The sequence below is a fragment of the Oryctolagus cuniculus genome, chromosome 13, assembly GCF_051225735.1.
Source record: "Oryctolagus cuniculus isolate XC-2025 breed Fujian yellow rabbit chromosome 13, ASM5122573v1, whole genome shotgun sequence".
Lineage (NCBI taxonomy): Eukaryota > Metazoa > Chordata > Mammalia > Lagomorpha > Leporidae > Oryctolagus > Oryctolagus cuniculus.
This window is the reverse complement of record NC_142879.1, coordinates 3,998,635-4,013,177: the sequence shown is the minus strand read 5'-3', so window position 1 is coordinate 4,013,177 and position 14,543 is coordinate 3,998,635. Positions and strand designations below refer to the sequence as shown.

Genomic DNA, 14,543 nt, shown 5'->3' with positions numbered 1-14,543 from the left:
AAGTACAATGTGCCTTCCTGGACAAAGTTTTCAGTTTCAACCAATGATTATCCAGATAGTCTCTTTGAGACTCCCTTGCCATGTTTCCTAAGGCTCATAGAATTTCAAACTTGTCCAGACAGGGCTAGGTTCTGACTTGGATAGAGAGCTTTTGGCTACAGTTCAGGGATGGTGCCAGAGAAATAGTATGTGTGAATCCACAGCCAGTGTTCCCCAGGGGCAAATAATGACTCAGGACGATGACAGTCAGTGGTTGGCAGAGAGCGATGCCGTATTTCAATTGAGATGTCAATTCTAAGCTCAATCCACCGACTTAGTCACCGAGAGTAAATTTTTCCTTCAAGTCTTGGATTATCTTACTTTGAATGTCATTCTTCACCCATCATCTTCTCCATGGTGAAAATTAAGACCCTCATTTCTTTTCACATTTATAATTTCTCCATCACAAGGAAACAGCTACTGTATAAAATTCATCCTGGAGAGTTATATTTATATCTGTAACTAAGATGATTGGGTACCGTAAAAAAGCACCAGTCCATTTGTACCAAGCCAATTGGATGATTATATCAATTTGCCTAAAAGTCTATTGTTACAAGAACCAATAAAGAATTATAAGATAAATCTTATGGAAGAGAAGGTAGAGTCTACCTGAAAATGCTATTTTTTTCATCTGCTTAACTACCATTGCCTAATTTTAACCCAAACTAAAACTAAAGACTATCAGTATAATAAAGATTACAAAATCCTATTACCGAACCCAGAGATTACGATCATCAAAATCAACAAGAGGCAACTTCAAACAATCTCAGAAATGTTTTAAAACTGTAGTTCCATTGATGTCAAATATAAACAGTGAGGCCTTTTGTGATTAGGTACTTATTTTCAGCTTCATTTCCTAGTGTGGAATTCCATTCTAATACAATTCAGAGCACAGACACTGTGCTAAGAGTCACCCACATTTTTCAAAGAATAATCAACAGTATCTAGTCTTATTAGTATTTAGTTAGAGTCTACAACGCTGTCTCACTTGCATTAAGAATTCTCAGTCATGGGTTGGCTATGTACACAAATGAATGCTGGAAACACCTAATTTGGCAACAGTTTGTTGGCTCTAGCAGACCTCACTATAATCAGAAATAGGACGTGAGATTCTTCTCCTCTCTGAGCAATGATGTTGCCACTTAGAGGTATATGAGATTAAATTTGGTAATGTATCTGTAAAAATGAAAGTAAACACAGAATATATTCTCATTGCAGCAAGATTTTTAAGTCCTATTTTGATGAAGATTACAGAGACTGCTCTTGTAGGGAAAACTAGTACAAGAAAATATTTGATGTAGACAGCTTGGGTCTAAAATCTTCCTTTACTTATCTAAGACAGCTTGAGTTTACAGTGACTATTGTATCTCCAAGGTACTTAAAATGAAACTGTCACCCAAACTTGGTGCACTTAAAATGGAAATGCAACAGAGATTCCAACCCTGTGGGAATTAAACAGCTGCAACTTCACAGAAAGACATCTCAAGCCCAGCCTTTCTAAGCTGAATACTCCTGAAGACATCTTCACTCTCCCGGGGGCAGCGATGGGTGAGGGGAGGGCTGGGGAGGACAGGCACACCCTCACATTCCTGGGGGAGCCCACCAGACACATCAGGAAAACTCATCCCACACAGTCTCCAAGATACTTTGCAGGCAGTCATATTTGTTTGGCTTAGAATTCCTGGCCCAAGTGACATGCCATGTCCCTTCAGAGATATGACTGCACACTGATGATTCTCAGAGGTAAACCCTAACACTAGCAGAGCCAACTGTTAGTAAAACGGTGATATCTCAAGCCCCAGATGGCATCTTCGGCTCTGGGCCTGTTGCCATTTTGTACAATAAGCTTCGAACCTAAGCCCAGCCTGGCTTACTAGAAGTCAGGTGGCCAAATGGCCCAGCCCAGCCGTAAGCGTTAGCTCCACCCCTACCCTAACAGGATTCACTGCTCCCACCTCCTTGCCTATAGAGGCTATAGAAGACCTGTTCTCCCAGCACAGGGAGGCAGCCTGTTGGGTTCTGCGCACCCCTCCCTCCCCTGGCAATAAACCTGCGACCTTAGTCTGGTGTTTGATGTGTTTTGTGGTGGCCTTTCACCAACACATTCTAAACCATGTCTACTCTAAGCAACTTCTTAAAAATTTTTCATTGCCTTAAGTGTTCCTTTTATTAAGCAATAAGTAAAATGTTCACAACTGAAAACCACAGGTACACAAAAGAAAGACATTTGCAATAAAGTATATTTTTTAATCCTAGTTTCCCAGTTTTCTGCCTTGGTGTTCTCATCTGTAAGATGGTAATCATAATATTACCATTGTCACAGGATTTTTCTACAATTAAATTACTATCTATAAAGTACTAAGATGGAGCCAGCACTGTGGTGTAGAGGGTAAAGCTGCCTCCTGCAACACAGACAGGTGGGTGCTGCTGTGAGTCCCAGCTGTTCTACTTCTGTTCCAGCTCCCTGCTAATGCACCTGGGAAAGCAGAGGAGCATGGCCCAAGTACTTGGGCCCCTGCAGCCACATGGGAGACCTGGAAGAAGCTCCTGGATCCTGGCTTCGGACCTGCCCACTACAGCCAATTGCAGCCATTTGGAAGATACCTCTCTCTCCGCCTCCCTGCCTCCCTCCCTCTCCCTCTCTCTCTGTACTCTTTCAAATAAATAAAATAAATCTTAAAAGCAAACTATGAAGTTTTTAGTATTTCATGATCGTAATTGTTTCTATTATTGTGGTAATGTGAAGTGAACTGAGACTTTCTTACTCTCATCACTCAGCATTTGATGGGAGGAGGCCTTCTTTCACTAATTAGTGAGCAGCACAGACTCACAATCCACACGGGGAAAGAACTTGGCATTGAAACTGTCTTAAGAACCAACACTGCAGCCCTGCACAGAGGATCACGAGGACCCTCAGTATAAATCACGATTCCAAACATTAGAATTTCACATAGGGAAATCTTGACTGCCAAGTTTGGGAGACAATTTTCCCCTAAGTGAAAATCTTATAAAATGGGACAACTATCTATCTTGTTGAGATTATCTGGGGATACACTTGACTGAATGTAGAAGTAGTCAGAAATTTCACAATGTGGTAATAGCAGATAAAAAATCCGAATGACCACCTCCCACTGAAAATAGTTTTTAAAAAAACTGATAACGGTGTAAAAAAAAATGAAGAAAAACATTCCTGAAAATAGCAAAGACATAACAAGATAGGAAAGCTTGAACTACCAGGACAGAGGCAAAGCTCAAGGTGCACACAGCAACCCAAGGTGGTGGGCTTGGCTTTGCCCTGGGGGTACCTGCTGACCTGGAAGTAGGAAGACTGAAGGATTGGGGCTCCGGAGGGATTCTGAGAGTTTTAGGATAAAGACTCCATTGACCGGCACTGCTGGCGCCAGTGGGAAGCTTCCCAGGCTGCACCAAGACCAAAGGAAGAGCGGTCCTTCCTGGCTCCGGAGTCCAGGCTGCCCAGAAAACCACCAACCTGAAGCCAGGCTTACATGTACGCCTCGGACCCCGCCAGAAGCAGGTGAAGCTCCCTTCAAGGACTGAGTCAGTGGAGAATTTGCCATTTTATCGTTCAATGCACAATCAAAAGCTGCTGGGAAAGTGAGGAGGCAGGAGACCAAGATTACAAACCTGCATGATCCATTAACAGGCACAAAATCCGGCCAGACCATAAAACAGCTATACCACGTGTCCTATGCTCAAGGATGTAAAAGTCAAACTGAAACATACACAGAACCGAAAACCGTAAAAATTGGATGAGAGAGTTTTTTCTTGTAAGGAGCCAAACAGAAACTTGTGAACAGAAAGATAAAAAGTTGATGATCTTCTCGACTTCTGATCAGTGTTCTGTGGTCGCGAAGCAGAAACAAACACACTGCCTTGAATCCGTGGGCTTCAGCCTCCAGAAAGGGGCTGTGGCGGGGCATGGCCGCTATGAGGGAGAAGTCAGTGCTGATCTTCCCCGGCATTGAACGGGCTGCGTGGCGCCCAGGTGAAGCGCTGTTTCTAGGTGTGCCAGTGAGCATGAGATCGGCCTGTGAGCCAGCGGCCTCACTGAGGGAGACCACCCAGCGTGCTTGGGCACCTCTAATCCGAGCAGAGCAAAAGGCCGGCGGAGGAAGGAGCTCATCCTCTTCCTCCCACCTCACCACTTGGCCTTACACTAATGCCACGGGCTCCCCTGGTTCCGAGGCCATCAGATTAGGAGTAAATTACAACACCTGATTGCTCTCCTGGGTCTCTGGGTTGAGAAGCCACTTCCTAGGACTTCTGTCTCCATAATCATGGGGGCTAATCCTGATAATTACCTAGTTAATACCTCCTATTGCTTCTGTTTCGCTAGAGGACCCAGTCACTTCCTCCTCCTCACTTATGCTAGATCTGGTAGTGTTCACCAAGACAAAATGAACTACGTGCCTCAGCACTCGCACGCTTGTGTGCAGCACTGTGCTTCTGGAGTAGTTTCATTCTTCTGACTTCCCAGTGGCAGCATCTCACCTTCCAGCTTCCCTGGAAATTTGTTAGTTGGTTAAGTTTCAAAAGAATCCTTTGTGCACATAATAATTTACTATTTATAGGACGCAGACACACCAGGAACTATTCATACATTTTTCCAGAAGGGGCCGCGTCCGAGTGCTCATGAGCACGTAACTGGTAAGATGAGAATCTCCGCTGGAACACTAGCTCTTTGACTGCTTACCCGGTGGGTTTTTTTCCCCCCTTATGTTACTGTAATAATCTAGAATGAAACCTTTCTACAATTTTTGGTAAAATTTCCTGCCATCCTAAAATGACATTTTCTAAATATCATTTGGACTTTGGCAGGCAGTCAGGCTAGGACACCTGTGTGGTTGACTGTCTCTGTCTCTGGGGTGTGTGTGTGTGTGTGTTTAGTGGGGATGGCATCTATGGCTCACAGGTGCTAAAAAGAGAGGTGAGTTTTTTTGTTCCAGGGATATTTTCAGAGTAAAAAGAGGAAATTTCTATAAATGTTTTATACCTGACCTCTCCTTGTATCCTTGTAAGCTGATGCCTCTTTGATCTTTAAAAAAAAAAAAAAAAAACTCAATTCCAAAGGTGCAGATATCCTTAAGGTTGCAAAGTACAACTCCTGACACAGGAAACTCAAATGCCGTCATACACAGATCAGTCCTCTTCCCACCACCTTTTTAGGAGCCAGCACTGGTGGGAACAGGAGAGCTGGCCGGCTACAAACTGCTGCACCGGCCCACAGGACTCTCCAAGTCGTCCATGCATCACAGCTGTGCCGAAAAGGAGTGGAGTTCTCTGTGCCTGGAGAAAGCCAAAACCAGACTGGCCCGTCGGGCACCAACTGCTCCTCGCTGGTTAGCTGGTGCGATTCCCTTCATCTCTCCTTTTGCTCCGACGCTCTGCGTGGACTGTGCTCACTCATGAATTTTGAAAAGTATATTTCTATGAAAACCAGAGCAGGAGTCTTGTCTCACATTAACAGACATCTAAGCATGCACACAGTTTTATACTGTTTATATAAATATATATATATATTTATATATATATACACACAGACAACGGAAACAAAGAAGAACGGACAAAACTGCTCTTGGGATCCTCATCATTTTAAAGGGCTATGAATCGAAAGACTAATTATTGTCTAGCTCTGATGTTGGAGAAAGTAAAGTGTGATACAGATGCGTGGGATTTTTTGCATGTTTCATCATAGGAAGATGTCACACAGGTAATTACTATAGTCCAAATATCTTGCTGTAGTTAACAAAATTTGTAAGCAAAGGTGCAAGGATACAGCTTTGAAACAGTCACATGTAGTTGGATTCTAAAATAGATTCTGATTCCTAAATATTATTTTCAATATAAAATTCTTGTTAAAAGAAGAAACTGAGTGGCCAGTTCCCAAGGTCAAGAGAGGTGTGGGGCTCCCACAGCGATCAGCAGTGAGGCCTGGTCAGGTTAGAAGAGAGGCAGCCGCCAAGAGTTCAGCGTTCCTGGAAATGTGCTATACCCTAGCTGTGCTGAACTTCTTCAGTTTCCTAAATCAACTCTCTCCCCAGACTACTTCAAGTAGGCCTTCTTTCCATCCAGAAAAGGTATTTTTCTTCCTTTTTTCCTGATTGACCCTTACCCAACCTCTAGATCTATGTTTATACATGACTTCCTCTGGGAACCTTCCCAGAAAGATGTTATTAATTATTCCTGTTGTATACCCCAGAGTAGTCTTCACTGTCTCACCAGAGCCCCTAGTGCACACTGTGGTGACTAGAAATCAGTCGCTCACCTCTGCTGCTGGAGGTAGGCTTAGCCACCTGAAGGGCCGTATTGGATTCCCAACCGCATCTCCAGGGCCGAGCAACAGGAAGTGGCCCACAGCAGGCATCAGATCAATGGTGATAAAAACTCAATTTTTTTTTTTTTTTTGACAGGCAGAGTTAGACAGCGAGAAAGAGAGACAGAGAAAAAAGTCTTCCTTTTCCGTTGGTTCACCCCCCAAATGGCTGCTATGGCCAGCGCTGATCCAAAGCCAGGAGCCAGGTGCTTCCTCCTGGTCTCCCATGCAGGTACAGGGCCCAAGCACTTGGGCCATCCTCCACTGCACTCCTGGGCCACAGCAGAGAGCTGGACTGGAAGAGGAGCAACCGGGACAGAATCCGGCGCCCTGACCGGGACTAGAACCTGGGGTGCCAGCGCCGCAGGCGGAGGATTAGCCTAGTAAGCCGCAGCGCCGGCAGATAAAAACTCAATTAAAAGGGCTGGTGTTGTGCCATCATGAGTAAAGCCGCAGCCTGCAACGCCAGCATCCCATATGGGAACAATTCAAGTCCCAGCTGCTCCAGTTCCCACTCAGCTTACTGTTACTGCACCTGGGAAAGCAGTGGAGGCTGGCTCAAGTGCTTGGGCTCCACACCCACATGGGAGACCAGGACGAGGCTCCTGGCTCCTGGTTTTGGACTGGCCCAGATATAGCCATTGCAGCCACTTGGGGAGTGAACCAGCAAATAGAAGACCCCCCTCTCCCTCCCTCCCTCTGTCCCTCCCTCTCTCCCTCCCTCCCTCCTCCTCCTTCTTCTTCTCTCTCTCTCTCTCTCTCTCCCTCCCTCCCTCCCTCCCCCTCCTCCCCCTCCTCCCCCTCCCCCTCCCCCTCCTCCTTCTTCTTCTTCTTCTCTCTCTCTCTCTCTAACTCTGCCTTTCAAATAAATATTTTTTAAAAAAGAACTCAATAAAAAGTAGAGTTAGATTTACAGATAGAATTAATTGCTGGTGGTTTTTGTCTCTAGTTCAGGCTTACAGACCTTAGCTTATCTTCCTCCTTCCTTCCCAGTTTCAAATGCAAGTTCCCTAATACAGTGTGAGAACAAACATGCTGATTAAATTCTCTGAGTTAGAAAAGCTGCTTATCTCGCTGGAGGGAATAAAGTAAGAAATAAAACTTTAATCTGTACATGAGATACAGAAACTCTTCACTAATGAAGAAGTAATTTAAAAGAATCTAACTTCATTTAATTCATCCACAGAAATTAATGATTGTGAGAGGAGAGTAGGAGGCTATTTCTGAAATACGCTATTTCCAGCATTCATGGACAGAAAGCGTGGAGTAGGTGTTGGGCACAGTGGTTAGGGCAACTCTCGGGATGCCCACATTCCTTATTACAGCCCAGATCTGAATCCCGATTCCATTCCTGATCCTAGTTCCTGCTAATAATCATCTGAGAGAGAGCAAATAATGGCTCAAATAGTTGGATACCTGCCACCTAGATGGAAAACCCTGAGTTCTAGCACCAGGCTTTGTGCTGGCCCACATCAGCCTTTTGGGCATCTGGAAAGTGAACCAGTGAGTGGCAGATCTCTATCTATCTCTGTCTCTGTCTCTCTCCCTCTCCGTCTCTCTTTCAAATAAACAATAAAAATAAAGGTTTGATTATATGCTTTTGAAAAAACTCATTCTTTTACATAAAGAAAATATAAATTGAAACTAAATGGATGTATACACTAACTAAAGAAACTGGAAGGGTTACATTAATAAAGAACCAAGTAAAATTTAAAATAAAATCATTATTAGAGATACCTATGGACCTATTCAAATGATAAAATAGCAGTTCAACGGACATTTTACAATTCAGAAGTTGTATACACCTAGTAACATATCCTCAAAATTCATAAAACTAAAATTGGATATAGAATATATTTTTACATTTTAAGCATTTAACAAAATAGACAAAATTCTAGGTTATAACCACGTATGAACGTAACACAAACAACAAAAAAATTGTATGTTCTGAACACAGTAGAATTAGATATCGATATCAATATCAAAGACAAATTAAAAATCTGTCAAGTGCTTGAATATTAAGAAACACATGACTTGGTAATCAGTGTGTCACAGAATAAATTACAATGAAAGTTAGAAAATATTTGAATTCAGTAACTATGAAAAAAGTGACATTTCCAAACTTAGGGGATATACTTTAAGTAGATGGTCTACAATCAGTAAAGCCAGAAAGAAAAATATTTAAATACTAAAAAGGAAGAAATAAAACTGGCATTATCACCACTATATTCCTAAAGCTGTACATATGAAATCTGTATTCATTAAATTTCTTTAAAAAAAAAAAACAAAACTGGCAGAAATATCTACGCTGAAAATCCAAAAGAATCTACAGAGAAACTTTTAGAATTAATATCCAGTTGGGACACTAGACTTAACAAAAATCAATAGAATTTCCACATAAATGCAACAACAAAGCAGAAAAATGAAATTGATAAATACCTTTATAGTTACGTTAAGACACTAAATGTCAAGAAATCCATCTAAAGATTTCTTACTAACAACTACCACACACTACTGAGAGAATTAAATATTAATTAAACAACATGGAGTTTTGGATTCAATTCATGGATTGTTAATAAGTTGGAAAAACCAATATTGTTATCATGTCATCTCTCCCCTAACCCACCTATAAAATCACTACAGTCCCAGTGACATTGGTCACGTAGATGTACATGTAAACTGACAAACTGATTACAAAATTCAAGTAGAAAGGCAAAGGAGTAAAAATAATTGAGATCATCTTGAAGAAAAATGTGAAGGATTTACACTACCACATAAACAGTTTAAAGCTGCAGAAGAGATCAAAATGGGGTAACAGAGACTAACAGAACAATTAGGACAGACAGAAATCAAGTCGCAAGTATACAGTTGCCTGATTTACATAAATGAGCACTGCCACTTGGCAGGGAGACGATGTCACCGTAGACCAGATAAATAACTTGTGGTGTGGTAGGGTAATGAAATCCTGCACGACAACGTTGAAGTGTGGACTTCTGCTACTCACATCAACCGAGTGAACCTCACAGACACAAGGCTGAAGGCAGGTGTTTATCTGGTCAAAATCAAGCAAAAATTCACCTACAACAGAGGTCAAGTAGTGGTGACCTTTGTGGGGAGAGGGAGGTTACTGACTGAGAAAGACAGGAATTACTGTATTTCCATCTGGATGATGGTCTCATGAGTGGAACACCTGTGTAAAAACCCAAACTTAACAATGAAGATTTCTGCATTTCACATAGGTCACCCCTCAGTTCAAAAGAGAGATGGGCTATGGTGATTAAGATTCCACTTGAGATGCCCACGTCCCAGTCTGAGGTGCCTAGTGATTCCTGGCTTCACTTCTGATTCTAGCTCCTTACTAACATGCACCATGAGAAGTAGCGGGTGATGGCTTAGGTGGTCAGGACCCTCCCACAAAGATGGAAGACCCAGACTGAGTTCCTGGTTCCTGACCTTGGCTTGGCCCAGCCTCAGCTGTTACAGGCTGTTGGAAAGTGAACCAGAGGATAGGAGCTAGTGCTCATTCTTTCTTTCTTTTCTCTTCTCTTTCTTTCTTTTCTTTTCTTTTCTTTTATTTCTTTCTTTTCTTTCTTTCTTTTTCTTTCTCCCCCTTCCCCTTCCTCTCCCCCTCCCCCCCCCCAAACAGAAGAAGAAGAACCAGAGAAACATGAGAAGTGTTTTAGAGAGAGGGGAATAATCAGCAAAGCAGAAAGAGGAAACAAGACAACCAGCTGGATTTAGCAGCCAGGAAGACACAGATACATCTTTGGAAGGACTGGGTCCACTTTTCAATGATTCAAGTTGTGAATGAAAAAAAAAAGCACAAAAAAGAACTGAAGTATATTAAACCTGCCATCTTAGCAGGGCAAATCAAATGAGGTTGAACAAAACGGGATTTTACTTTAAGTTAAATGGTACTGTGGGTTATTTCTTAATATCTATTTAAGCAACTTCCAATCCATATAAACCTAATTGAGTCTCAAGCGTTGAACTGAGCAAGGAAATCTCTCCTCTGTTACTCACTTATTTTTAAGGAGCAGAGAGACAGAAAGTCACAGAGAGAGCACTCCCATCTCCTGGGTAACTCCCTACATGCCTGCTACAACCTGGGATCTCAATCCAGGTCTCCCACATCAGTGGCAGAAACCCAACTACTTGAGGCATCACCTGCCTCCCAGAGTCTGTGTTAGCAAGAAGTTTGACTCAGAAGCCAGAGCCGGGCATTTAATCCCAGTACTCCAATGTGGTGTCTTACCTCAGCATCTTAGCTGCTATGCTAAATACCCACCCCCTTCTGTTTTTTATTAGAAGAGAAATGTGTACTTCCAATGAAGTTTGGAAAATGACATAGTAACATCTGAATTACTCAACTCTTTACCAAAAACAAACCACCTGTAGAAAAATCTGTTTAAAAACTGAAAAGGAAAAATTTACAGAATTAATTACCTTTGAAATAAATGCCAAAATGTAACTCTGAATTCAGAAATTCTTTTATCTCTTCTTCTCCAAGTCATGTGAAGGGTCTAACTATGCAGGCTGAAAACTGCTAAGTGATAACTACATATTTTATTGTCCCATAAAAGTTCAGTATTGCTACAGTTGTTCTGCTATTTTTTTTCCTTTTCAAGTTGCTCTTTTCTGGAAACTTACAGTAATAAAAAGAAGAGATGAGCCAGTTTTATTTATTGTAACCTATCTAGACCACATTAAGGTCATATGAGTTTATGAACAAATCCAGGGGTTGTCACAGAGCTTTACCAGCAAAACCAACAATACCGTTCACAAAAATATGTCTGTCCCCTCCCAGAGAGAACATATAAACAGTAAATGACTTACTATAATGTGCTGATAAGGATCTATAAATGACATTTTGGTTTCAATTACAGGAAATCTTTCCACACTTCAAAGTTCTTCTCTGGCACTCGAGCTTCTTTAAAACCTACAAAATAAACAGTCATATTGTTAAGTTTCCTCTTGGATGCAGTTCCAACACTTAAGTGATGACAAGTAGGTACCTTGGGAAGCAAAAGAACACCCAAGGGACCAGATGGATTGCGTTCCCTAATTGTGTATATGAATGAATGTGCACATAAACGGGGAAAGAGAAACTCATTTTGATAGCACTGTTTAATTTCTATATTTATTCTGTGAGTAATTATTAGGAAACCAGGGTTTGCTTTTTCATATGCCAAGTCTTTTATGAAAAACTCATTGAAGTTACAGAAAGTCAAAAGAATTTTTTTCATTGTTTATAATTAAAAAGCCACATGTCTTTGCTTGTTTCTTCAGTTGGTCAGCATTACACAAATTCACAATAAGAAAGGATGACTTTTTTCACCTGGACTGTTTGTTAGGAATTTTAAAAATGTATTCATGTTAAATTGAAACTTTAGTACTGCCATTTTAAAGAAATATTTGTTCATTCTAAGGTGTCAGTTTAGTCTGGAAGCAGTTAAAATATTTTAATAAAAAATATTCTGTATAGCTTTTTAGCCTCACAATTATGTTACATTATTCAAATTAAAACTAGTCAATGAACATTTGTATTATTCCATCACAGACCCTTTTTAAATTTTATAAAATCACACACATATCTCAGCATCCTGTACTCGTAACTAATTTGGAACATCTTTTCAAATATCATTATTATTTGTTTAGTTGTAAATTTTAAAAATGTTTTTAGTCCAAAATAAATCAAATTTGTTTTCATTTTTAGATAATTTTTTAAACATCACCAAAACTCATTTCCTTTATCATTTATTAATGTGAAAAATGTGAAGCAATATTATAAAAGTAAAAAATCACCCACCATCCCCTATTTAAAATTTATAGAAAATGAGAATTTGTCTTGTCTTCATTCTAGCCCATCCAATCAAAATATCACCAGGGTGGAAGAGGGACCTTGCTTTTCATGTTAAAAAATTGTTTATGTTAATCAATTACTTCTTATTTTTATCTTTATCATTTTCATCAAGCTAACACTGTGTACAGCATTTTAAATAATTTTTTATCAAGATGAGGTCAAACCATCATTCTGATTTTATCAGGATAAATTACTATAATCTCTGTTTTGAATTTGTCCATTTTAAAACTCATAGAAAAGTTAATAGTAACATCAGCCAATCAGCAACTGCCTCAGTCCTACAAGTGGACAATCTGCTCCTCCAAAACCCATGCTGGAGTTCAACCGTCAGTGTCACAGTGCTAGGAGCTGCGGCCTTTCAGAGAGGGAGAAGGCCAGGAGAGCTCCACCCTCAGGCGTGGGGCTAATGACTTAAGGAAAGCACTCGAGGAAGTGGGGTCTTCCCCCAGACCCTCTCACTGCCTTCTGCCGAGTGAGGATCCAGCCTTCTCTCCTCTGAAGGGCACACGGCTTGACCTCTGAGCATCTCAGCCTGAGAGCAGTAGAACTTGCTGTGGTGAAAGTCTCCAGTCAGAAAGGAAACTTGAAACCTCCTCCCCTGTACAAATGTATGTTTAGTGAGTTTCTACTCCTTTGGTGGGAAGTCTGAAATCCTTTAACGTGGTCTACAACTATGGCTTTCACATCTATTTACTGCAAACCAAAGCAGGAAGACCTTCATATTTCACAATGTAATAGGAAGACACTTACACACATGTGCAGAAATAAAATATGGACGAGCATTGGATGTGAAACTCTTATAAGAACAATGTACCCAATTTGTGTTCTATTTCATTTGTTTAAACAGTGGTAGTAGCTCACTGAACTGACTTCACCACTCACTAACGTCCTTTAAAAACTACAAAGACTTCAAAGTTGGATCTCATCCCTTTCTCCAGCCCCACGGCTCCCATGCTACAGCCACAGCGGATTTTCTTTTTTTCCTCCAAATGCGCCAGGCTCCATCCGACTCAGGGCTGTAGCCCAACTCTTCCATTCATCCATGTATTCAGCAAACATTTAAGCCCTAACTCTCACTGCCAAGCATTGTTTCAGGAACTGGAGAGGCAGAAGCGATGAATTAGCATCCCCTTCCATCCTGGAGCTTGCATTTCTAGAGGGTAGTCACAAAACAAGTAATCCAAGAACAAAGAACTAGAGAGTCACAAAATGATGGAAACAACAAAGAATAACCTAAATCTGGGCTCTAGAAAGCCACAGAGGGAAAGCAGGGATATGGTTAGGGGTGCTGGAGCACCAAGTTCTGGGCAGGCAGTTTGAAGAAGTGAAAGAAGACATGTGGCTGGTGAATGATGACCAAAAGTAAGCTTATGATGAGGTTGGAAGCATAGGCAGGGGCAGGCCTTGGAGGGCCTTGGAGGCAACCACTGTTCACCTTGCTACATCAGCCTATTCATGAGTTGGCTTAAATCCAAACTGAAGTGCTCTCCATTTCAGAGTGTGTTCTGGGCACCTGTTCCAGATCTCCTCTGTACCCTGGACTCCTGCTTCAAGCCTGTGTTCCACTTTCACAAGTCACCTTTTCTCAAAGATCCAAGGATGCATAAGGTCAGGGACCCAACTCATCTCGTCGATAGAGTTCACAGTGCACAGCACCTGCCTAAACTATCTTAAGATCGGGATAAAATTCTGTGCTGTGTGTGGGTACACGGATGGTATTCTCAAGGCAAGGCCAGGTTATGCAAGAAGGGAATTTACAGCATAATCTTTTCATTCTTAACTATCCTGAAGGTCAAAGGATATTAACTATCAATCTCTACTATTAAGGAAAAAAAAAAGCAGAACAAGTGAAGTTCCAATGGGGTGGGATTAAGTCTGAAAACACTTCAAGGAAATCAGTTGCTAGGGCCCAAAGTTTGTTGTCAGCAACTTCAGTCCTTCTGCTCACTCCTGGCCATTCCATTATAACCACCTGTTGACCACCTAAGTAACTGGACTTCACTGTAACCTAAAGCCAGACTTGGAGGGAAACCGCTCTGATATGAAAACCCAAGGTGAGAATATGCTAAGATATTTCTGATGTGACTTTCCAGGTCTGACTCTGTGTGTGTGTGTGCGCGCACCAGGTTATTAGGTACAAGATAGCTAGATACTAAACAAACATGACTCATGGCATTTAATCTTTTAGTCATTCTTTTGTTCTTTAATGCCATGCAGCGCTAACTCTTCTCCTGCCTTGGAGAAACTTCAATCGGCCTCGGAACTTCTCTGCTAACTCTTGGATCTCATTTAAGAAAAAAACAGACT

The 14,543-nt window shown here is 41.4% G+C and overlaps 1 protein-coding gene across 5 annotated transcripts in view; it reads right to left on the bottom strand.

The window, feature by feature from the left end:
- PLA2G4A (phospholipase A2 group IVA) overlaps window positions 1-14,543 on the bottom strand; it is a 158,663-nt gene that overhangs the window by 117,434 nt on the left and 26,686 nt on the right. For 4 of the 5 annotated variants that reach the window (XM_089311213.1, XM_089311212.1, XM_089311216.1 and 1 more), the window contains one exon: window positions 11,210-11,312. In XM_089311213.1, coding sequence (XP_089167339.1) covers window positions 11,210-11,242 — 33 coding nt within the window. In that variant the 5' untranslated portion in view covers window positions 11,243-11,312. 5 annotated transcript variants of the gene reach the window in all.